This window comes from Lepidochelys olivacea (assembly GCF_965140295.1).
Source record: "Lepidochelys olivacea isolate rLepOli2 genome assembly, chromosome: 2".
Lineage (NCBI taxonomy): Eukaryota > Metazoa > Chordata > Testudines > Cheloniidae > Lepidochelys > Lepidochelys olivacea.
This window is the reverse complement of record NC_140412.1, coordinates 182,837,668-182,861,910: the sequence shown is the minus strand read 5'-3', so window position 1 is coordinate 182,861,910 and position 24,243 is coordinate 182,837,668. Positions and strand designations below refer to the sequence as shown.

Below are 24,243 nucleotides of genomic sequence, written 5' to 3'. Positions count from 1 at the left end.
CAATAAGCAGCTGTGCCATGCTGTGCATTTCAAAGAACATTTACTCAGCCCTTAAATTTACCACTGGAGATCAAAGAGAGAATCTGATGTGTATGGAATGACGAAGGATGCCTCAATTCAAATGGATAGTTGGGCTGGAAATGTGCAACTAGAGGGTGATAAATATTATGAACAATCATTTTAAAGGTTTCAGAGTAGCAGCCGTGTTAGTCTGTATTCGCAAAAAGAAAAGGAGTACTTGTGGCACCTTAGAGACTAAATTGGTTAGTTGCTAAGGTGCCACAAGTACTCCTTTTCTTTTTGCAAATAAAATCATTTTAAAGTTGTCTGGCTTACTTGGTAGTGGGTTATATTAAGTTTTACTCCTGCACTAAGAGTATTTTTATGATGTATTTTAAAGTTATGTCAGGGTTCCTCGAGGATATGGATAGGTATCCCTTTTGTAGTATTTGCATACATTTGCAAATAAATTTTTAAGCCTAAAAAAAAAAATCCCATCAGCTACATTTTAAGTTCTGAGTTCTTGTTGCCTGGTGATAGATATTATTAGAAATAGATGGGTGCTTGAGCTACATCCAGGAATTGCTCGGTAAAATTTCATGGCCTATGTATAAGATCAGACTAGATAATCACAGTCCATAAGTACCTACATGGGAACAAATTTAATAATAAAGAGCTCTTCAATCTAGCAGACAAAGATATAACAAGATCGAATAGCTAGAAAATGAAGCTAGATAATTTCAGACTTGAAATAAAGTGCAAATTTTAAACAGTGACTAACCATTAGAACAACTTACCAAGAATTGTGATTTATTCTCCATCAAGATTGGAAGTTTTTCTAAAAGATCTGCTCTGGTTCAAACAGGAATGAATTCAGGGAAGAGACACACGAGGTCAGACTAGATGATGGTCCCGTCTGGCCTTAAAATCTATGAATCTATTAAATAAATTAAAGTATACTTCACCCCGATATAACGGGGTCCTTGGGAGACAAAAAATCTTACCGCGTTATAGGTGAGACCACGTTATATCAAACTTGCTTTGCCCCCCCTGTTCCTTGTTCCCTGACTGTCCCCTCGAGGGACCCCATCCCTAATCACCCCCAAGATCCCACCCCCTACCCAACTGCCCTGCTCCCTGTCCCCTGACTGCTCTGACCCCTATCCATGCCCCCGCCCACTGACAGGCACTCATCGGCAGCGGTGGGAAGTGGAGCAACATGGCCCCAGCCCACTCCACTCCCCACCTCCCAGCCATGGGGCTCTGCTTCCCGCCACCGATGGGTGCGGGGAGATTGGGGAAAGGACGCCCTCTGCACTCAATGGCGGCGGGAAGCGGAGCGACGCAGCCCCAGCCCGTTCCGCTTTCCTTGCCCTGGCCCCAGCCATGTCGCTGGGCGGGGGTTGGGGAAAAGTCCTGCACTCACCGGTGGTGGGAAGCTGAGCGCCGCAGTTAAGAGCTAGTGGAGTGGGCTGGGGCTGGGCTGCTCCGCTTCTGCCACTGCTGGTGAGTGCGGGGGGAATCCCTTCCCCCAAGCCTCCTTCCCCGAGCGACACGGCTGGGGCCAGGGTGAGGGAAGCAGAGCGGGCTGCTCCCAGCCCCCCGCTAATCCCCTGGGCCACTCTGGGACTGCGGGGCCCCCAAAAGTGCCCCCCCACAGCTCCTGCCTCCCAGACCCTGTCCCCTGGGGGTACCTATCCAGACCACCCCCGAGATCCTCTGCCCCTTATCCAACCCCTCTGCCTCTACCCGGCACCCTTAACACGCTGCTCAGAGCAGCTTGTAGGAGCTATCTGCGTTGTATGCGAACCTGCGTTATATTGGGTTGCGTTATATTGGGGTAGAGGTGTAATTGGCTACTACTGTTTCAGTCTGTACTCTAAAACTGATGAGCTTTATGTAACTGATATAGCCTCTGTGGATGTTGGGCTATTATTTAGCCAAATAGGCATTCTACACTGGCATTCTTTCTTGAATTAGTAGTTGGATAATACAACCAACATTGAGATTATAGTCAAGATGTATGCCGTGCTGTTAGAGGTGATGGGATGGGTCTTCTCCCATGTAAGTCCGGAGTAACTCCATTGAAATGAATTGGAGTACACTGGTGAAAGTGAAAGTAGATTCAAGCCAGCTGTCTTCGTGATAAAATGTTAAACCAGTCCTTTTTGCTCAGATCTATATAATAATCATGTTGCTAGTTATAGATAAGAGATAACAATGATCTCGGGACTAAAATTCCTTCTAACAGTAAAACAGGTTCTTATAACGAAGAGTTATTGCTGTATAGTAACATATAATGTCTGCCTTGTTTCCTACAAAGGAACTGCATTATTTAACTAATTACTTTGTAAAGCTCTCTGAGTATGAGGAGGACTATATGAAACCAATTTCTTTTCTGATTTGGGCCATATCCTACATCATTTTAATCTGTGATCAAGGCATAAAATTTGTAGGGAACTTGTTCTTTCAGGTCAGCTGTACAATAGATTCCCGATATTTCAGAAAAACTGTGGGTCTTTTCCTGCCAAAAAATACCTTGTATTTTGATCCCTTTTCCAGCACATTAAAAGCAATGTCTTGTGTAAAATTGATTCCCGTGTGGATAACTTGATCCTCTGTGTCTACTGATTTGCACGTAAATGAGATCACAATGTAGTTTCAGTGTATATTGTAAGTCATAGTTATGTGAAGGAATGTATGAGGCATACAGTATAATATCCTGGCTAATCTACTCTTAGTACTAAAATAGATTAATGAGATCTAGAACAAAAGCTTCTCTTCCAAACATTTACTGTGGAATCAATAAAAGATAAGGAATTCTAAACTAGTAGGGAAGTTAAGATTTAAATTCTGTGACCTGTCATTTCCAGTCAGAGAGAATCTTCGCTTTGTCAATCAGCAAATGTTGCCCTTTTTTATGTAGGGTTGCTCGGGTAGAAGGAGTCCGGCAGGGGACCTCAGAGCTCCTACTCACTGCAGGTGGCAGGATACCCCCTCAGAGCTCCCTGCTGCCACAGATGGTGGGGCCCCCCAGAGCTGCTCAGCCACTGCACGGAGTGGATTCCAGAGGTCCCACTAACCGCAGCGGCGAGGAACCCCAAGCCCCAGCAGCAATCAGTGCTGAACCCACCTCCCCATTTTGTCAAGGATATTTTTAGTGAAAGTCAGGGACTGGTCATAGGCTTCTGTGAATTTTTGTTTATTTCCCGTGACCTGTCCATGACTTTTACTAAAAATATCTGTGACAAAATCTTAGCCTTACTGTTGTTTAGCCAAAGGAGTTCTGCTCTCTCTGACTTTCACTGACTGACTTTTCATATCCTCTTCTATTCACAACTTTGCTTTTCAACTTTAGTGGCAGAAATCCAGGCCAAAAACAAAGCAGTGGTCCCTACATTTCTCTAATGAAATACAATTATTGTCATGTGTGAGCCAAATGGAAAACTGACATGAGGCCAAGACATTTTTTCTTGTTTTGTTATGATTGACAGTCCTATTAATTATTCAGCCAAGCAAGTGTCCTATATAGTATTGTTAGCCAAGATTTTTCAAAAGTGGCTAGTGATTTGGGGTGTGTAATCTGAAACATCTTAAAGGACCTTGATTTGCACACACTGTTGCACACCCCCCTTCTGAAAATCGGGCATCTTAAAGTGCCTCAAGTTGGGCTCCCAAATCTCTAGCCACTTTAGAAAGCCTTGACCTTGATCTTTTCAGACAAGAGAGGGTGGTTTAACTTGGTAATGTCACCAAATGAATTTACATCTACTAGTCCCAAAGAGATAAAGGATATGTAGGGAGAGCTCCATACAAGACAACCTGCACAGTTTGGTAAAGCAATCTCTGTTTTTATAATAAAATGCCAAGAATGAGACAAAGTGGCTTTTTGTATGGGGGGAACACAGGATTTACTGTACTGCTTCAACTTTTATAAAGTTGACAGCGCCTCTGTTGTACAAAAGAAAAATAAATTGAACAAATGACAGAGCAAGTAAAGAGATGCTCTTTTCCAGCTATTTTCATGCCATATGTTCGTATAATTCATTTAATTCAGCTACTTGGTTTTCCAGGACTTGCTTTTAGCTCTTTGTTCAGGATTTTTTATTTTATTTTACTAACTGAAAGAAATAATGGACTGGAGCTATAAAACAGAAATCAGACCTTTGCTAAAACTGTCAAAATTTGCCTTTTTGAGATTGGAAGCTCTTTGGTGCAGATAACCTATACATCTGTACAGCACCTGGCACAATGGGGCACCGACCTCTCTGGGGCCTCTACGTGCTATTGCAATACATATGTTAAATAACAAGAAATGATGATGATGAATGTTTACTATCTTTCACAAAAATGTGCTTGTAATCAAAACTGTTTTCCTTCTCTAAAAACATAGTGTGTCACAGCAGAAATGATGCAAAAGGATGAAATTGTTCAGTCATGTGGTCTCAGTCTGAGTACAACCTATAAGATCAGTTAAAATCATATATGAGATGGTAGCCAGAAGATCCTTTTTTAAATTGTCACTACAAAATAAAAAGGACTGCAAAAATTCAAGCCACATTTGAATTTGGGGTTTATGGTGTGCAGAATGATTTGATACATTTTACATGTCTCTTTTCACTAGCATGAACATGGTTTCAAATCAGAAAGTAGCTTCCTGTGTGTCATGAGTCTATTGCTTTGAGAATTTTAGTGATGTCCCTTCCTATATATTGGTAACATTACTACTTCCTGCCAGTTTCTTCAATTCCACTCCCCTCAATGCTCAAAAATGAAAAATCATGCATGCTTTCCCTCCTGCTTGTGCATCACTTCAAAGAAACTAATCTGAGACACTTGCATCTGGATGACAAAGCCAATATTTTCACAGAACTGCAAAGTTTGCTGTTTAAAAAAAACTGCAGTTTTGTAACACAAGATGGGCATTTTAACAAATCTGATTGACATAATTTTACTATTTATAATTTCTCACATTGCACAAAACTCACATCATTTAAAACAGTCCCACACTTTTTGAAAGTCTTGCTCTGTTTGTTAATCCTAGCAGCTCTTCTTTCACATGAGTCTAGCTACCACCATGTTTCATTCTGAATGTCAGCACATTTTCTGGTCATATTTTATTTTTTCACTCACTGAGGGCTGAATTCTCCTCTCTGACATAGGGGGGAGAACTCCCATTAATTCAATGGGACTTCCAACCATTTATCAAAGGGACAAATATGAGAGAAGATGATTTTTTAAAACTCTGCCTAAATACCAGTCCAAGTCATCATGTATTACAGATGCTGTGTTCTTGAATAGAACTTTGCCTTTCAGTCAAGCTTGCTGATGATCTGCAATATATTGAATCTTTTTGGTATTTTGAGTAGACGTATGAAACAAGCCTCTTTCAAACTCTCTTTATTTTTTTACATAACTCAGCATATTGACCTGAGATGCAGAGTGAGCCACTGACCATTTCATATCAGGAAACAAGAGAAACTCTCTGTGTCCCTTTGGTCTGTCATAGAATACTGTAGACTGTTGTGCTGGCCCCTTAGTTCAGAATGAGATGTTTCAGAGGATGAACCTATTGGCCACTGCTACAGAAGCCTCCAAAGGACCAAGTTCATTCCAAGCAAAGAACTGAAAATCATTGCTCTTCAAAAATGACTAATTTGTAATTATGCCATTAAAAAAGGTACATATTTGCTACAGTTTGGCCTCAGTTAATGTAGAAGGCTGGTAATTTGAGGCTTTGGAGTTTTGTATAGTTTTATGGTAGAGAAATTAGCGATATATCATGTCTGATGATAGAAAACCAATGGAAACAGGGAAGGAAAAGAAAGTAAATTCACACTGACCATGTTTTCTTAGACCCTTTGAAAGCTTTTAAAATTAGTTCATGTCCTCGCACTTCAACATCTACACTATAGGGCTATTTTCTGACTTTTTCATACTTGCATGCAGATATCCTTTTCTTCCTCAAGTACAATCTGTGCAACCAGATGAGCATCTAACATACAACACATCCTGCCACATGCTATCAGGGACATTGAAAACGTGAGCGTATGCTGACCTGGGATGAGATTTTAAGAGTTATGTAAGTTCATCTTAACTGAGCATTAATTTAAATATATTGTCAGGCAGATTCCTTCTTCTCCCCCCAAGCCTGATCCACAGCACCTTGAAGTCAGTTGGAATCTTTCCTTTGACCTCAGGGGCCTTTAGATCAGGCTCCAGAGGAGGACATATTTGACTTGCAAAATGTTACAGCTCTACCTTCTTTTATAACATGAGAAATTACACATCAAGATAAAGGATGAGAAGAAATGGGGTGAGGGGACCCTGCAGCAGCCCAGCCCCTGCAGGTGGGGCAGGGGACCCCAGAGCTCCCACTCACAACAGGTGGCAGGGTACCCCTCCTCCCCGCCCCGAGCTCCCTGCTGCCACAGATGGCGGGGGCCCCCTCAGAGCTGCTCAGCCACTGGATGGAGGGGATTCCAGGGCTCCCACTGACTGCAGTGGTGAGCCTTGTGAGTAGGGTGACCACCTGTCTCCAATTAGGTGGGACAGTCCCAAAATGTACATTTCTAGTCCCTGGCTGAATGACTCTGGGACAGCTCCTCCTCTTCTCCCTGCAGAGGCCCTGCCCCCTGGCCAGGGCAGAAGCCAGAGCTGGGCAGTAGTAAGTAAGTAGTAAGAGCCGCCCAGGAACAGGAATGCTGGGACAGTTTTTATAGTGGGGGTGCTGAGAGCCTTTGAACCAAACTGCAAACCCTGTATATAATAGAAATCACTTAAAGCTGGGAGTGCGGCAGCATCCCTTGCGGAAGCACCTATGCCCAGGGAGCGTGGGCTGCTATAAGGAACCCCAGAGTCCTGGACCCTCCACCTCCCCTGTGCAGTGTGCCTCAGAGGGTGGGGACATGGGCCGGGCTCTGCTTTTGTGCCCCTGGCCCCCCACCTAGGGCAGGTGGAGAGTCCAGGGCTCCCCACAGCAGCCCAGGCTCCCTGGGTGGCTCTTATCACTGCCCAGCTCCAGCTTCTGGCCTGGTCAGGTGGCAGGGCCTCTGCAGGGGGAAGAGGAGGAGCACCGGGCAGGGCCACTGAGGGGGGCAGGGCTCCTGCATGTGTCCCGTTTTTGTATTTTGAAAAGCTGGTTGCCACAGAGGGCCTGATTGGCAGTGCTTCCAAGGTCCCTGATTGGTCCAGGCATACTACTAAAGCCTGCAGGGGACACTAGGACGTTGCCTGTACAATTAGGTGGATCCCCCAGCTGGCTGTTACAACAGATCAGGCTCCAACCTCCAACTGTGGCTCCGACACTTGGCTCTGGGTCCTGGTTTCTGACCCTTGGCTCTGGCACTACCCACTAGGCCTGATGACCCAAGCCCTGGCCTTGACAAGCTAGAAGAAAATATCCTCGCCACAATGTTGGGTCAAAAAGGAGCAATTAACACCACTCACCACCTGACGATAACCACAGCATACATGAAGGAGGTGGGTCATGTCTCCTGTGCGTAATCGGCCACCACGCAATTTGCCTCAACCTCCCACCCCGCCATAAACGTCTCCCCCTTACTCTCACAGATATTGTGGAGCACACAGCAAGCAGCAATAACAATGGGAATGTTGGTTTCACTGAGGTCTAACCTAGTCAGTAAATTGTGCCAGCGAGCTTTTAAACGTCCAAATGTACATTCTACCACCATTCTGCACTTGCTCAGCCTATAGTTGAACTGCTCCTTCCTACTGTCCAGGCTGCCTGTGTACGGCTTCATGAGCCGTGGCGTTAAGGGGTAGGCTGGGTCCCCAAGGATAAATACAGGCATTTGAACATCCCCAACGGTAATTTTCTGGTCTGGGAAATAAGTTCCTTCCTGCAGCTGTTCAAACAGACCAGCGTTCCTGAAGATGCGAGCATCATGCACCTTTCCCGGCCATCCCACGTTGATGTTGGCGAAACGTCCCTTGTGATCCACCAGTGCTTGCAGCACCATTGAAAAGTACCCCTTGCAGTTTACGTACTGGCTGCCAAGGTGGTCCGGTCTCAAGATAGGGATATGTGTTCCGTCTATTGCCCCACCACAGTTAGGGAACCCCACTGCAACAACGCCATCAGCTATGACCTGCACATTTCCCAGAGTCACTACCCTTGATAGAAGCAGCTCAGTGATTGCATTGGCTACTTGGATCACAGCAGCCCCCACAGTAGATTTACTCACTCCAGTAAATTGATTTCTGACTGACTATTAGCGTTCCGGCGTTGCAAGCTTCCAGAGGGCTATTGCCACTTGCTTCTCAACTGTGAGGGCTGCTCTCATCTTGGTATTCTTGCGCTTCAGAGCAGGGGAAAGCAAGTCACAAAGTTCCATGAAAGTGGCCTTACTCATGCGAAAGTTTCGCAGCCACTGGGAATCATCCCAGACCTGCAACACTATGTGGTCCCACCAGTCTGTGCTTTTTTCCCGGGCCCAGAATCGGTGTTCCACAGCAGGAACCTGCCCCATTACCACCATGATAGTCCAAATTGCCAGGGCCTGTGCTTTGAGAGAAGTCTGTGTCCATGTTCTCATCGCTATTGTGATCACGCTGTTGTCGCCTCCTCGCCTGCTTTTGCAGGTTCTGCACATACTGCAGGATAATGCGCAAGGTGTTTACAATGCTCATAACAGCAGCAGTGAGCTGAGCGGGCTCTATGCTTGCTGTGGTATGTCGTCTGCAGGGGAGCAGAGTTGTAGCAGAAGCGGTGGATGACTACGGATGCCACGAGAATAGATATTTATACAGAATGATGCGAGGTGGATTCATGGCACCAGGAGAGCAGAGTTGCAGCGGAAGTGGTGGATGACGACAGTTAGCAGTCCTACTACACCGTCTGCTGACAGCAGTATGGTGTCTACACGCAAAAAAGGCGCAAAACGATTGTCTCCCGTTGCTTTCACGGAGGGAGGGGCGACTGACGACGTACCCAAAACCACCTGCGACAATGTTTTTGCCCCATCAGGCACTGGGAGCTCAACCCAGAATTCCAACAGGCAGCAGAGACTGTGGGAACTGTGGGATAACTACCCACAGTGCAATGCTCCAAAAGTCAACTCTAGCCACGGTACTGTGGACACACTTCGCTGACTTAATGCGCTTAGTGGGGAGGCATACAATCAAGTGTATAAAATCACATCCTAAAAATTGACTTCTATAAATTCGACCTAATTTTTTAGTGTAGACATACCCTTACAGAAACTTTTATCCACCCCTTCATTCTCTCAGCCCACCAAATACCCCATCAAACATGCCCAGAAAGTCACCAAATTCTGGCTATTTCAGGCCAAATTAACATATGAATCTGTTCTTGTGTAGTGATCTGAATAGCATGATTTGGCATTGTGTGCTTCCCTAATTTAGCAGCCATACTGTTTGTCCCTTGACACTGATGCAATGCAAAGTAGACTATGCATAATCAGATTCTAAGTGAGATGGAAGTACATGTTAATAGTTCTAGGAGAATTTAGAAGTCATGAATTTAGACTTTCTGCAAGTGTTGTCTTTCTAGTGCAGCATGCAAGGGAGGACATATAAGTATGCTGAGAAGCCAAGTGATGATGATGATATAAATCAGAAGAAAAAAGAAAAAGCTGCCATCCCCTGAATTTTTTATGGTGAAAAGTCTTGTAGGAAGAAGTGATGCAGCATTTGATTCTCACATTGAGAAGAAGTAATATTTTGTATACTGTTTGAGACGACAGTAGAAGCAGTATAGAGATGGATGCTAGAAAGGAAATTTCTGAATTATTGTTAAGACTTCTGGTTTTGAGGGTGGGGGTTATTTTCATTTTGGGGTATTTATTTTAAGCAATTTTTGAGCTTTATGTAGATTTTCGATAATCTTGGTTTTTCAGGGCTTTCTATTTGTATATACTATGACGAGTAATCGCTTTGTAGTATTCCTTAGTGCGCTTTAACATAATAACAAAAAGCAATATATTAAAGCATACTAGGAAATCTTTATTGCATACTAGCAGGGTTTACACAGACTAATTAATGTGCTTTAGAAATCACACCTCCATAATGTAGAAAATCCCCTAGATACAAGTAACCATTACCAGAGTTTTTCGAGTGTATATTGGTTATATTTGTTTTGTATTGGACATGTTTGATCAGTGTCTTTCGGTTAAAACAGAAAATTAGAAGCACTAATTTACTATGTGTGTGTATTAGCCAGCCATTTTTGTAGTGCAGCTAGCCAGCAAAATTGTGTGTGCATGCTCTCTCTTTATATATATATATATATATACACACACGTGTGTGTGTGTGTGTGTATATATAGTGTACATATACTACAAAAAGCTAGACCTTCATGGTATAAAAGTTATTATGGGAGACTACTAAAAAAGTTGACCTTTCCCTTGTTCCCCCCACCTAGCCCCCCCAAAATACAGCCATCAAGTATGGTTTACATAGTTGAATGAGCAAAGCTATCCCCTGAAAATCCGTTATCATTGACTTTGCTGGCAGTAATATTCTATTACTTCTTTTTCCATAGTATTTCACATTTACGAAACAAGCCCGACACATTTATGCTAAATACAAAATATAGTTGGGGGAGAAGGCACTCTAAAAATAAAGGTGGAGGGCCTGAGTCCCAGACCACAACAAAAACTGGATGTTTGTGTCAGACAGTGCACTCTGAAGGATACTGTGAGAGCTTTATGCTGGCATTTGTCAAGAGTTATTGTCTGAGCTGATATTCCCCTTGACAAGGCCTCATTGTAAACTGATTTTTCATGCCATTACACAAAGAAAGGTGGGACTCTTCCCAAAGTCCTGCACAACTAAGAAATATTTACCTTCCCCAGCTCAGACCAGAATACAAAGAACTTATTTTCCAAGCAGTGCATGATTGTCAGGTGAATGCATTGTTGGATGAAACAACAGACTTATGTGGCTGAAGGGAGCTATCATTATTCATCCTTTTTTCAGAGCTAGTAAGAAACTTCTTTTGCTAGATATTGAATGGCTAGGTAGGTTAAAATTATTCCACTCTCAGTGATGCTTTACTAAGGGTACTACAGAAAGTTGATTTGAGAGAGTTTTTTGCATGATGTCCCATAATGCTTCTTTAATGAAAACAACTGTTAGATCAGTTTTTAGTGGCATTTCCCAATGCCATTCCTATTACTTGCATACCACATGCACTCAACCTCTTCCTAGAAAAATGCCCAAGAGGATTTGACGACTTAAACAGCATATGTGCTGTCATAAGAGAGTTTTCTGCCAAAATCCCCTGCACTGTTACAGGTTGAGGCAACTTATGAATTGAGGCAACTTATGAATTCAAAAGAAGTCATTGTACCCAAAATACATCTGCACATCATACAAACTTGCCAGGCTCTCGCATGATGGATGTAGATTATCTTCCCACTATCCAACCTCAACAGTCACGCAGGTGAGACTGGGAGCAAGGGGTCAATTTCCCATCATGCAAGTTTCTCCATCCCATAATGTCATCTATATCTCTTAATTTCTCTTTTTAAAAAAACTGCATGAACCCGCATGGCCCTCCTTGCTGCCTGCCATATTTGACAAAAGCATGGAGCCTGCACACTTCTGCACTATTTTCATGAGCATTGCAATCACAGAATGTACAATCCTCTGATACAGCCAAATCAGCAGGGAATATGACAATTTTTGTGGAGGCCAGATTGCTGTGGAACATAGCAAGAACCAAGTCAAAGTTGTTGGTATCATTTATGGAGCAGCTACAGATCATGGAGCACCACTTCTGGGTCTGAGAAATGAGCACTGACTGTTCGGGTCGCATCATAATGCAGGCTTGGGATGACGAGCAGTGTCTGCAGCACTTCTGGATTCACAAGGCGACATTCCTGGATCTGTGTGCCAGGCTCACTCCAGCCCTCTGGTATTAAGACACCAGAATGAGAACTGCACTGATAGTAGAGAAGCAAGTGGCGATTGCACTGTGGAAACTTGCGACACCAGATTGCTACGGGTTAGTGGGAAATCATTTTGGAGTTGGAAAATTCACTGTGGGGGCCATTGTCATGCAAGTGCTCAGGGCCATTAATGGTCTCCTGCTACACAGGGCTGTGACTCTGGGCAACATGCAGGACATAGTGAATGGATCTGAAGCAGTGGGGTTCCCGAACTATAGTGGAGCGATATATAGCACTCATATCTCTATTTTGGCACCAGTCAACCTGGCCACATAGTGCATAAACAGATGGTTATTTTTCTATGGTTATGCAAGCTTTGGTGGATCACTGCGGATGCTTCACTAACATCAGTATTGACTAGTCAGGGAAGGTGCATGGCGCTTGCATCTTTAAGAACACAGGACTGTTCAGAACATTGCAAGCGGGGACTTTCTTTCCCAACTGGTGGGTTGCCATTGGTGGTGTTGAAATGCCAGTGGTGATCCTGAAGGACTCAGCCTACTCTTGCCCCTCTGGCTAATGAAGCTGCATGCTGGCCAGCTAGAGAGCACGAAGGAAAGATTCAGCTACCGGCTTGGAAGTTGAATCTGTTTTTGATGGTATGAAGAGATGCTGGCATTGTTTACTCACAAGGGTGGATCTAAGTGAAAAAAAAATCCTGATGGTTATAGCCGCCTCCTGTGTCCTGAATAATATCTGTGGAGCAAAGGGAGGAAAGTTGCCGCCGGGATAGAGGGTGGAGGTGGAGATGCTCTCTGCTGCATTTGAACAGCCAGACACAAGGGCTATTAGAAGAGCTCAACCCAGTGGCGTAGCCAGGTGGAGAAAACAGGGGGAGCGGAGATAAAAAAAGGCACCACCCACTAGTACTCACCCGGCGGCGCTCCGGGTCTTCGGCGGCGGGTCCTTCTCTCGCTCCGGTCTTTGGCAGCACTGAAGGACAACCTCCCCGCCACCACAATGCCACCAAAGACCAGAGTGAGTGAAGGACCCGACGCCGAAGTACTGCCAAAGACCCGGAGCGCTGCCTGACCCGCTGCCCAAGACCCGGAGCGCTGCCGGGGAGTAAAAATTTAAAAGGCGCCAAAGAATTAAAAAGGTGCCACTTCTGCTTGATGGGGGAAGCGGCCGCTGCCCCCCAGCTATGCTACTGGCTCAACCCTGAGCTATATGGCTCAGGTAGGCTTTGGAAGAGTACTTTAACAGCAAGCCACAGTAATGTGGTGTGGTGGACTGTGCTCTACCTGGCTCTGCAGTTTGAGGGGCATTAGGAATTGTGTGGTGTTTGGTGTACATCTATAAATATAACGCTGTCAATGCATGTATTAATTCTGTGGTGCTTGCTATACATTTATAATTATTACCCTGTGTTTGTCACTGATCCTATGAGTTGTGTCACACTGTGCAAAACCAAGTGGGTGCTTTCAGTACCGCTATGCACTCTGCAGCATATGTTGTGAACTAATAAAGATGAATTATTTTTCAAAGAATAGAATTTTTTTTGAGTAACAAAATCAGTCCAAAGAAAAATCTGTGCAATTTAAAAGCAAATACATTTAAAACTTACTAAATTAATGAAACTGTAGTTAATAAGGGGAAGAAACATTCATGTCCATTTTAGCTACACATGTAACAACTGTGGCTCTCTCAGGTCAGTGTATGTGAAGCTGAAATTGTACTTATTGGCCCCTGGTGTGAAGGGATAGAGATGTGGCCTCCGGTGCCATGTGAAATATAGGGGTGATGGTGTAAGGAGGTACTGAAATGGAGTTCTCCATAGACTGCAAAGGGAGATGAGCCCATGACTGTTGAATCTGTAGGTCCACAAGAGTCTGCAGCATCTGTATTTGATGCCAGAGAAGCCCCATTATGTCTTGATGCATCTCCCTCTCCTCTTCCTGTTGGTACTCTTGCAGGGGTGCTGGAACAATTTGTATGGTGGGGGTGCTGAGAGCCATTGAACCAAGCTGTAAACCCTGCATATGATGGAAACCACTTCAAGCCAGTTCCAGCACCTATGTATTCTTGGGCCCTTCTCCTGTCCACTCTTTCCTTTTCCAGGCTGTCTACAATATTCAACCTCCAGGCCATTTGCTCACGGTCTGATGCAGCACTGGCTTGCAGGACCTCATTGAACAGATCATCTTGAGTCCTCTTCTTTCTCCTCCTCATCTGGGTCGGGCATTCTGCAGCTGTGGAGAGGGAATCCCTCAAGGCTTCAATGGCAGCAGCTACAGATAAAACACACACAGGTACCATTGTCAGTATAGCCAGAACAGTAAGCGAAACTTAAGATTCAGAACTCCCTTCCCTAAAGTTTTGAACAAGACGTGCTTATTGACACTTCTGCTCTTCAGAGCCAGCCGTGGTGAGTATGACCCAGGAGAGGTTAGGGAAGTGAGGAGGCAATTGCTTGGTTACATGAATCTATGAGTACAGGGCAATGGCAATGAGTAATGGCATCATGTTTCAGCTGCTCCTGGTTTTCCAAAGTCACCTGGGCCCTGATGCTGCTAGACGGTTTACTGCAATAGTGCCTGCTGAAGTTCTCGCTGACTGGCATGGGAAAGTGTCCTACAGTGGAGGACGAAATAAGGCTGCTGTCCCTAGAAACTTTGAGAGAGAATTGCAGAGTACCTCCTTGAAAGTGTATTGAAATCTGTAAGGAGGACTCAAAAGGACATAAACAAACTTGTCCACATGGCCTTACCAGCCCCCACCTAACTCTGCAGCGGATTGAAAAGAGATAATGCTATATCTTTTAATATGAGTAAATCAAGGAAAAGTTGATAGAGGTGTCCTGTTAAGTTGGAGGCATCCTTAGTACATCACTGCAATGGGAAATACACTTACCTGAGACTCCATCCCCTGAATCAGGCTTGCCCATGCTTGACTGCCATGACTGATTGGACTGCAGTGGAGTCTCAAAGGTCTTGGCTCGTAACATAGTGGGATCCCCCGGTCGCATGTCAAGTATGGTATGCAACTCATTGTAAAAGTGGCAGGTCTGCATCTTGGCAACGGATTGCCTGTTGTCCTCCCTGACGTTCTGATATGCCTGCTGCAGCTTCTTAACTTTCACATGGCACTGCTGCTGATCCCTGTTGTACCCCTTCTCCTGCATTCCCCCATGCAACCTGCTTGTAGACGTCCACTTTTCTATGGCTGGTCCATAGCTGTATCCCCACAGCCACATCTTCCCATAGGCCCAGGAGAGCCCAATATCTCCTGTCTGCGCCAGGCCAGAGCGCGTCTGGAGCGTGTAGCCAGCATAGTTAGCTGGGTAGTTGCACACAACAATGAAGAGCTGCTAGATGTGCTTGCCAAGGTGGATAGTCAGAAAAGGGCATTTCAAAAATTTGGGGGGTTTTAAAGGGTGTGGAAGGGCTTCAGGTCTATGTTACTGGGCAGTGGAGTTCACATTTGTGTCCAGAGTGGTCAATGTCAGGCCTTGTGGGACAGCTGCTGGAGGACTGTTAGGGTCAATCTAGCTAACACAGTCTCACACTGAATTGATGTCAGTACATTGACCATGGATCAGTGCTTGCTTACACCAGTGGGAGTCAAATTTAAGTGTAGACACATGCACAACTAGGTCGATGCAAGGCAGCTTACATCAACCTGACTTGGTAGTTTAGACCAGGCCTCAGTTTTCTACAGAACAATCTACCAAAACTACTAGTACAGGCTACGTTAATCAGTGAACAAACCAGCGAAACAAGGAAACAGCAGAACCATTTCACAGTGTATTCCCAACTGGGGATGTGTTTAGATTGTCCACAGTAATTTAGGACTATATATTTAACTCAGCAGAATGTTTTAATTGCACAAAAATTAGAAACATTTTCCATGAATCATTTGGGAACAGTGGAAAAAACATTAATTTGTCTGAATTTGGTTTGTTCTGCAGTACTTAACTGATTAATCAGCTATTCCATTAGCATTTCCCTCACTGAAACTTGATGAGAAGACCATTTTCCATTAGGCAGATGTAAAACTATCTTTAAATAAATAAAAATCTTTTTGCAAAAGCTTCCCATGCTTTTTCTGTTTCTTTACAATTGCAAAGAGACTATGCTGAAAAGGGGAAATCTCTAGAGTGAACAATCTGTTCTCTTCTGCTCCCCAAACAGTATGCAACTGGAGTGACCATTATGAACCCTTTAATGCATCAATGGCACCTAGACTATAACACTATTGAAAACTGCAGTTTCTTTGCACTTTGAGAAGGATTACTGTTTTGCAGGCAGGCCTACAAGTAATTGAATATGAAATTGCCCAGAACTTTGGGAGTTCTTCTGTGAAATAGTTTTGCTATTCAGTTTATCTCCAGTGGTGTTCATAGAAAGGAAAGATCTGCTTTTTACAGAGCTTTTGCCTCATGTGCTGGCCTTCTTGCCACTGAGACTGAATGTGTAACATTTTTTTTTCTCCCTTCTGTAAGAACTCTTGTAAGAGTTAATCTCAGAAGGAGAATTCAGAAGAGAAGTAAGAGTAGAAATGGAAACCTCCAGAAAAGAGATTTGATTCTGACTTTGTCTGTTTTGGGGAGTTTAATAGCTATGTGAAAGTTTAAAATAATAGAACATGTCCAAATATCAAAGATCGTTCTTCTGTGCTGTGAAGAGGAGATCTAGCTGGAGGATAATAGACTGCACTTTTTGTTGATGAAGGTTTAGATATTGATCAACTGGAAAAGAAAGAGGAAACACAAATAGTCATTCCTGCGAAGCTCCTTTATTTTCTACAGCTGTTTACTACTTTTGTTTTCCTGTTTTTGAGCTTTAAGAACCATATTAACGTGTAAAAACATTGTGATAGGACCCCGTAGCAAAACTATCAGTACTTCAATTAAAGAAAAAATAGATATCATATGTTTAGGTTTCCTTGGGGCGGGGGGGGGTGTCTCTTTCCAACTAAATGTGTTACAAAAACAGATGTAGTGAAAATAAACAAGAGCAGTCTCATTTCCTTCAGTGAAGAAAGCTCACAATTACTTGGCCGTAACATCGTACCCTAACAAACAATTTTGCTGACCACAGTTTGCGTGCCCAAAGTGCTGGATTTATCACAACTGATAAAAGATCTGAGGTGTCAGACAAGAATTCAGCTGCACAGAAAAGGGGGAAGAGTGGGTCATAATGCAATAACATATTCTAGGTGCTGTTCTTGCCAACAGTTAATGGGGAAATTCATTTCATAAAGCACTGTTTATAGACTGACATCTGGAGAACTTCTCAACCTGGATCACTTCCAATCTGTGAGATTTATATGCTGTTCTTGCTTTTTTGGTAAATAGCTCACTTTTCTGCTTGATATAATTTACTTAAATAATTATCAATGGATGTGAATGATTATGCTACTATGATTTTTTTCAGTCCTTGGGATGGATAAAAGTTCATAATAGTAGGTTGCTAAAATAGATGATCAGTGGGAACCCCGAAACAACATGCACTCACAACGCAGGGACACACAGAAACATGACAATTTAAAGATAACTCTCTGGATGTAAAGATTAAGATTTATCAGATTTAAACGTGTTGACTAGCACTCATGCAGTCCAAAGGTGTGAAGGACTTGGAGGTGTAATGATATTTTCAGTTTGGTGATATTTGCCCTGTGGAGTGAAAAATGTTTCCAAAGAGCAAAAACTGAATCAAGTGCAGTTTAATCCGTATATTCACCACCGTGCATGTGGGGCCTGATCCAGCTCTCTTTCAGGTCAGTTGAATGACTACCATGGCCTTCACTGAAATTTAGAGCAGGACCGTTTCCATTTTGAAATGCAGAGAGACACACCATACATTAATAATTCTGTCCTGTGTGAGTGGAGGTATAGACATGTAGCTTCTAGGTGGATTTACTCTGCTTGTGGTAAGAACAATATATGTTACATGAAAAATTTATCCAATCAAATCTGTAAATAATCCAAGGATTTGGTTCCACAGCATAGCAGCATTACACATTCAGTCTTTAATAAAGACCCCTGTTAACTAGTGTTAATGAGTTAAATCCCTACTTTAAAAAATTTGTTTTATGAATAAAATGGTATTCCTTTTAGCACATGTATACATAAAAATGAAGTATTTTTTTGACACAGGATTGACATTGGGTAAAATTTTCAAAAGCATTTAAGTCTCATTTTCAGAAGTGATTTTAGGTACTTAGGAGCCTAATCCTATGTATTGTCAATTAGATTTAGACTCATAAATGCCTAAATTGCTTTTGAAAATGAGACATAGGTTCCTACACTATGTAGGCACTTCTGAAAATTTTCCCAGTAACCATATAGCAGTACACGTTTCCCTCCTGTCTCCAGGAAATACAAAGGGACTGATCCTGCTGCCATTAAAGCCAACAGCAAAATCCATCTTGGTTTTTACAGGGATGGGATAAGGCTCATAGTAAGGATGCATATAACAAGCAAAGTACAGCTATCTAATACTCAAACCATTAGATATTTTTTACAGAGAGCATTAGTGCCAAAATCAGTAGAAATTGAATCCATATGGTAGGGAGGCAGGATAAACCATAGAGAAACAAAAGAAAGTCAGTTTATAGTATGTATGCATTCAGACTGGGATTTTCACAGGTTCCTAAGGGAGACAGGAGCCCAGCTACCATTGAATTTCAATGGGACTTTCTTAGTTGCTTGAAAATGCCAGCATCATATGTCAGAACACACTTGTTAATACGGGGTCTTTTATAACGTATCTAAAACATTGAAACAAAATTAATATTTACCAGGGTGGACACCTCTCCTTTCTTGAAGGTGTCCATGGCAGACAGAAAGCCATGTATTCTTGTGGCGATAGAGTTCAGTGGTTCTGGAAATGTGGAGCACCATAGTATTCTACAGAAGATCTCTTTTATGTGTTAAGAAAAATTTGATCTCTTATTGTGTGATATGGTGGGTGTCGCACTCCCCCTCCCCTGGTACTTGGCCACCCCAGGAATTGCTCCTCTTTTAGTGTCCACTCTGTATAATTTATTCCCCTTCACCAACACCTGCACAGTGCAACACACCAGTCCTATTCCCTGTGAACTTCAGCCCCTGTTCATCAGGGCCCTGTGAGGAAAAGAGATCTGTCTTCCTTGGGATGGCCTTCAGCGTGGGCACAGTTAGCACTATCCTCCCACATCCTGATGCTTTGTTCCTGCTTTTTTATCAAGCTCATCAGCTGATGGGCCAGTTAGTTCCTTAACTCACCTAGCTTCCTTGTCTGTTTAGCTACTTCTTCCCTATTTCCTCAATCAGCCGTTGCTGGGAAAACTAATGGAGGCTACTGTGATCAGAGTGCTGACCCATTTATTAGACCTGAGCACTCTAACATACTGAAGAACGAAATTCTCAATTTTTTCCCCCATCTTGCCTCTTCCTTCCTTCAGTGATGCCAACCTCAGTGCATCTGTCATTTCATTCTTCTGAGAAATCTGAGGTATAATTCTCTACCCTTCCTGATGCACAAGTTTCACACTTTGTCTTCATTCAAATCCCTACTGAAAATACACTTCTTTCATGAGCTGAGCAAATTGTAAACCTCACTAATATAATGCCACCATCATCGCAGTGTGTGGAGAAAAATTTCAGAGTTAGTGGCATCTCCCTCTTTTGTGGTGTCTGATCTTTAACTTAAATGCTCCTTAGTTTAAGGATCAGGGGTGAAATCCAGCCTTACTGAAGTAAATAGCAAAACTTCCATTGACTTCAGTGAGACCAGGATTTCACCCCCATGTTTTTGTTTGTGTCTTGTACAGCTGTGATCAGTGTCTACACTTACAATATTGTAATAATGTCTTGTTTTTATAAAACAGCAGGTAAAGTGACCCAACATAAATACTGGTATACTTACAAATTGTTGAAGAGTAGGGAATATATTGAATTTGTGTTGTAAATGAGGCTGATAGTATGTTTTCCAGTTCTTTCAGAGCTGGTTTGCTTTGTGTGTAACCTATGCAGTCCCTCAGATTAAATGGTGAAATTCCATTTCTCACTGTTCTCTATCAGAAAAGTAAGGTAATGGAAAAAATGAATTTTGCTTTTAGTGCTGGTACATTTTGACAATATCAGTTGACAAGTAAATCTTAACAAACCTTTGACATCAAAACCAAGAGCAGGAAGTCCCGCTTCCTTCCAACCAATAGCATGGGGTGCCTAAGGGCAAATAGACATTTTCCGACTCTGATTCAGTTACCATCAACTGGAAAATAGTGCTAATGACTAATGAAATAGTTTGGCATCAAAAGCCATTAATTCTCAAGGCCACATAACCTATAGAGTTTCAGTTTTTAGAGCAAACTTTTCAAAGTTCTTTTGTCTCCAGAAACCCAATATGCACTAATGGGTTATATGATTTTTCACTCATAATCTCAATGTTTAATACATGATACCACTCTCAGGTTGTTATTTGTATTGATCTTGAATGATTTATCATGTGTTTACAAATTAGTGTTTAACAGGATAGATTTTATCTGAGGAACGAAAATTACAAGTATCCTAATTTGAATGTTAGAGGAATAGTTTCTGCTGTAGCTCACGAAAGTTTATGCTCAAATAAATTGGTTAGTTTCTAAGGTGCCACAAGTACTCCTTTTCTTTTTGCGAAGACAGACTAACACGGCTGTTACTCTGAAACCTTCTAATTCTTTGAGTTATATAGTTTACATTTTACAGTCAGAGTTTGCAGATGGGATTAGATGTGCTGGAGATTAACAAATACTTTATTTTCATTGGATAGATGGATGTATATTTATATTTAACAATGTGTTACTCGGTAGCAATGTATTGCAATATATTAACATATCATAGTGTTCGTATTTCCTGTTATCAGATTTGCTATCCACCACAAAACAAAAGGTGGGAGGTTTTAGGAATCTCTGCTTGTGCTAATACCTCTCTTTTCACATTAGGTTTACCACCAGCACCCAAACCTCCTCCCTGAACTGAAAGGATAGGAGATTCAGCCACCTCTGAAACTATTTATTGAGTCCATGACACATCACAAATCGGCTGGCAGGGCATATTTGGGGTAGAGTAGCTCATGCCTTCTCCTGTTCCTGAAAACCAAAAGTGCTGGGTCAGGTTTTCCAGTGGTGTAAATCAGCATGGCTTTATTTCACTCAACAGAGCCATCTTGATTTACACCAACTGATATTACTGATCTTCACTGTGTTAAAAAGCAGGGGTCTCCAAGTTGCTGGAGAGGCTGGTTCTTGTGCCAGGCAGTATGCTCTCCAATGCCACTGGACTGGCATATTTAATTTTTGCAAATGCTTTATTTTTATTTTGCAATGAGAGAGATGCTATATTGCCACAAATCAGGTATCCCATTCATGGGGCATGGAATAAAACATTTCTCTTCACAACAGTGGAAATGTATCATATACAGTAAGTATCTTTGTTGTTTTGAGTTAGGAGTTAATATGATGCTTTAAAAAATGCACACTTTCAGTAGACAATAAAGGATGATTTTTCAACACCAGGCGAAGAGGTTTGTTTGCTTGCTAGTGGTGATCTCGGGAGGGCACTAATTTTCCACTCAGAGAGTGTATTGTACATTTATTGATCCTTCAAAGCACTTAAGCAAAAGCTTAACTTTAAGCTGGTGACCATATGCTTGCAGTTAAGCACAAAGCCTTTCATGGACTTTTGATCAAGTGTTTGACTTGAAGCTGCTGAGCAAAATGAGAGGCCTGCACAGCTGCATTAAAAGAGAAAATGCATAAAATATTCATCGCTTCTGCCCTGAGAAAAGTTTAAGACCACCATCTCTGAGCTGGGGTAAAAACCCAGTAACTTCATAAGTTCTTCCTTTCTTCCAGATCTACAGGGGTAATGGAAGCTGCTCATGTAGCTTTCTACTGAAAACAACAAACAGCATGTTCAACACTCATGCTGTATGCTATCTTATTAGCTATGCACATACTCACCTTCTCTCTGCTGTTGGTCCATCTTTATAATCAAGGACATGGTGTTGAAATGTAAAAGGATAGTGCTTGCTGTGTGTGATATCATGTGTGCATCCAGTGCTTTGTGATGATGCATGGGTGTTCATTTCTGTTTTAGCCACACACATCCTGCAAGGAAATGTGAAATGTGGAAGTATATTTCTCCCATAGTCCTATTTCCATTGCTCTGCCCCTCCTCCCTTCAGCTTGTGGTGTCTCCGTCTCCTTTGTTTTCTGGCTTTCTTCAAGTTTCCCTAAAGAAGAGACAAGTGTGAGCCAGCAGAGAAATTATGTCAGCCTATCCTGGGATCACTTCTGACTTCAAGCATCCCTCATGGCAGTATGGTGCTGGGCAGTGCTATGTGTCTTGGTGCTACAGTAGAAAGTATTGAAAATCAGTGTGTATAATCACACATCCAAAAAATATCATCCCGAGACAGCCTTGATTGCAAACTAATGGTCTTTGCAGGCTTTGCTCACTGTAGAATTTTATTACTATACCAGTTTCCAGCGATGTGATACTTGACACAATTCCTCCTAAGACCTATTTCTATCCTTTGTATAAAGTGAGTTTTATTTATGCTATAAGTTTAAAACATTCCTTACATGGCACAAATGAGTAAAGTGAGGAATCACCAAGGCATAATCAATATACTAAACAGAATGGTGGTAGCTCGTTTTCTATTCAAAGTATTTTTCACCCAGGGTTAAACTGCAGACCATTCCAATTTTATACATTCTTTGGGACTCTTGCCACTTTGTTTATTATCTCTTATTCTTGTTCATGCTCTGGTTGCCTGTGCACCACATGAAGGTATTCTATTCTATTTTCAACTAGGTGGTTGTACTCCCATCCAAGAATCTGACCTGGAGGAAAGGACAGGTGTACAGGATTCCACAACAATGTTTACCAACCACAGGCACCTCACAAAGCAGAAATCCAAAACTGGTAAGAGAAGGAAAATTACTCACTTGTATTTCGAATACAGAACAAATCTAACTCATACTTTGTGTCTGTAGGAAAAGGAGTAATTGACTGAGGTGTTTCCAGTTATGTTTTTTAAGTTTCTGGTTAGTAAATGAACAGCACTTTTCTAGAAATACTTTTAATTTTTTCCTGGTTCAATCAAATCTGATAATTTTATGGAGTCCAATAATTCTTCAGATTTTTTTTGCTTCAGAACTGCTGGCAATAGAGTAGAGACTTCTAGCTGAGGTGAATAACTTCCCCTGAATTGAAAAGATCTGGTGCTACAACACGATATGTATGAGGTAGCTGAGGACTTTAAACCTGACCTCCTTTCTGAAAGTTGAAGGTTAGGTAGAAATGCAGGTTAGGATATTTCAGTTTAATTAAGGTTTTTATTGTTGGGACGTAGTGCCAATTGATTAAACTTTGGTCATTACTTACAGTTTGTGGGAAGACTTCCTAGAATTTCAGAAAAAATATTATATTGGATATAAAATATATTGCATACAGTGATACATTTTCTTAACTTATTTTGAGAGTAAGAATGGTAAACAAATGCATTGTAGTTTAATAAAGTGCCCCATAAGATGCTTTCCATTTTATTTACTAAATTATGTTCCTGTTAAGTGGCGTATTTCTCATGATCAGTCATTCTAAACATAGGAGATCCTAAACGTGATTTGTTTATTATTGTATTTATTTTCAGGTTTCTCTAAAATATAATCAACGCTTTTTAATGAATTATTTTATGTGTAGTTTTAAAACAAGGTAAAATTTACTTCATCAGAAAGGTAATACTGAGAGATCTGCTTAGAATGGGGATTTTTAAAGTGGGACAAACATGTCAGCATTCTTTTAGTATACACATATGTATGGTATCTAATTAAAATGTGTACTGGTCATTCATACTTTTCTCCACAGCATTGTATTGAAAGTTGAATGTTAGAATTAAATAAATTTACATTCATACTACCAGGATGGTGTCATGGCACAAATCTAAATGGATGATGAAGGCGGGGAAGAAGAATGGCAAGTGCACTCAGGAATTGAAAGGCTAAGACCTGGTCTATACTCAAGACAGGTCAACATAGTATGGCGCTCAGGCATGTGGAAAATTCACACCTCCTGAGCACTGCAGTTAAGCCGACCTAACCCCCAGCGTAGACGCAGCCAGGTTGATGGAAGAAATAGTTCGTAGTTATTGCTGCTTGGGGAGGTGGATTGCGTACGGTGAAAACCCCTGTCCACAACTGTGGGAACCATGTGCGCTACGGCGGCATCACTGCCGTGCTGTAGCTGTGCCACTGCAGCACCCGTAGCGTAGACCTAGCCTAAATGGCGATATGTGGATAGATACTGTGACAGGGTTGGGACTCACCCCTGCGGCAC

At 42.3% G+C, this 24,243-nt stretch overlaps 2 protein-coding genes across 7 annotated transcripts in view; one reads left to right on the top strand and one right to left on the bottom strand.

Moving 5' to 3' along the window:
* BBS9 (Bardet-Biedl syndrome 9) overlaps positions 1-24,243 on the top strand; it is a 434,982-nt gene that overhangs the window by 266,872 nt on the left and 143,867 nt on the right. For all 6 annotated transcript variants that reach the window (XM_084619984.1, XM_084619986.1, XM_084619982.1 and 3 more), the window contains one exon: positions 22,723-22,833. In XM_084619984.1, coding sequence (XP_084476110.1) covers positions 22,723-22,833 — 111 coding nt within the window. The remainder of the gene's footprint in view (positions 1-22,722; positions 22,834-24,243) is intronic.
* Positions 13,483-15,680, bottom strand: LOC311516188 (uncharacterized protein). Its single transcript, XM_084619994.1, has 2 exons — positions 14,790-15,680; positions 13,483-14,167 (listed from the first exon to the last, which is right to left on the bottom strand). Exons 1-2 carry the CDS (start codon positions 15,130-15,132, stop codon positions 13,584-13,586), a joined length of 927 nt encoding a protein of 308 aa, XP_084476120.1. The 5' UTR covers positions 15,133-15,680; the 3' UTR covers positions 13,483-13,583.

What these genes read in the sequence shown, in the direction of transcription:
- LOC311516188 (XM_084619994.1), bottom strand. Translation starts at nt 15,132, where the DNA reads ATGTGGCTGTGGGGATACAGCTATGGACCAGCCATAGAAAAGTGGACG. An exon ending in TTCAGGGGATGGAGTCTCAG is followed by an intron (nt 14,168 to 14,789) that starts GTAAGTGTATTT and finishes TTTTATCTGTAG; the next exon opens with CTGCTGCCATTGAAGCCTTG.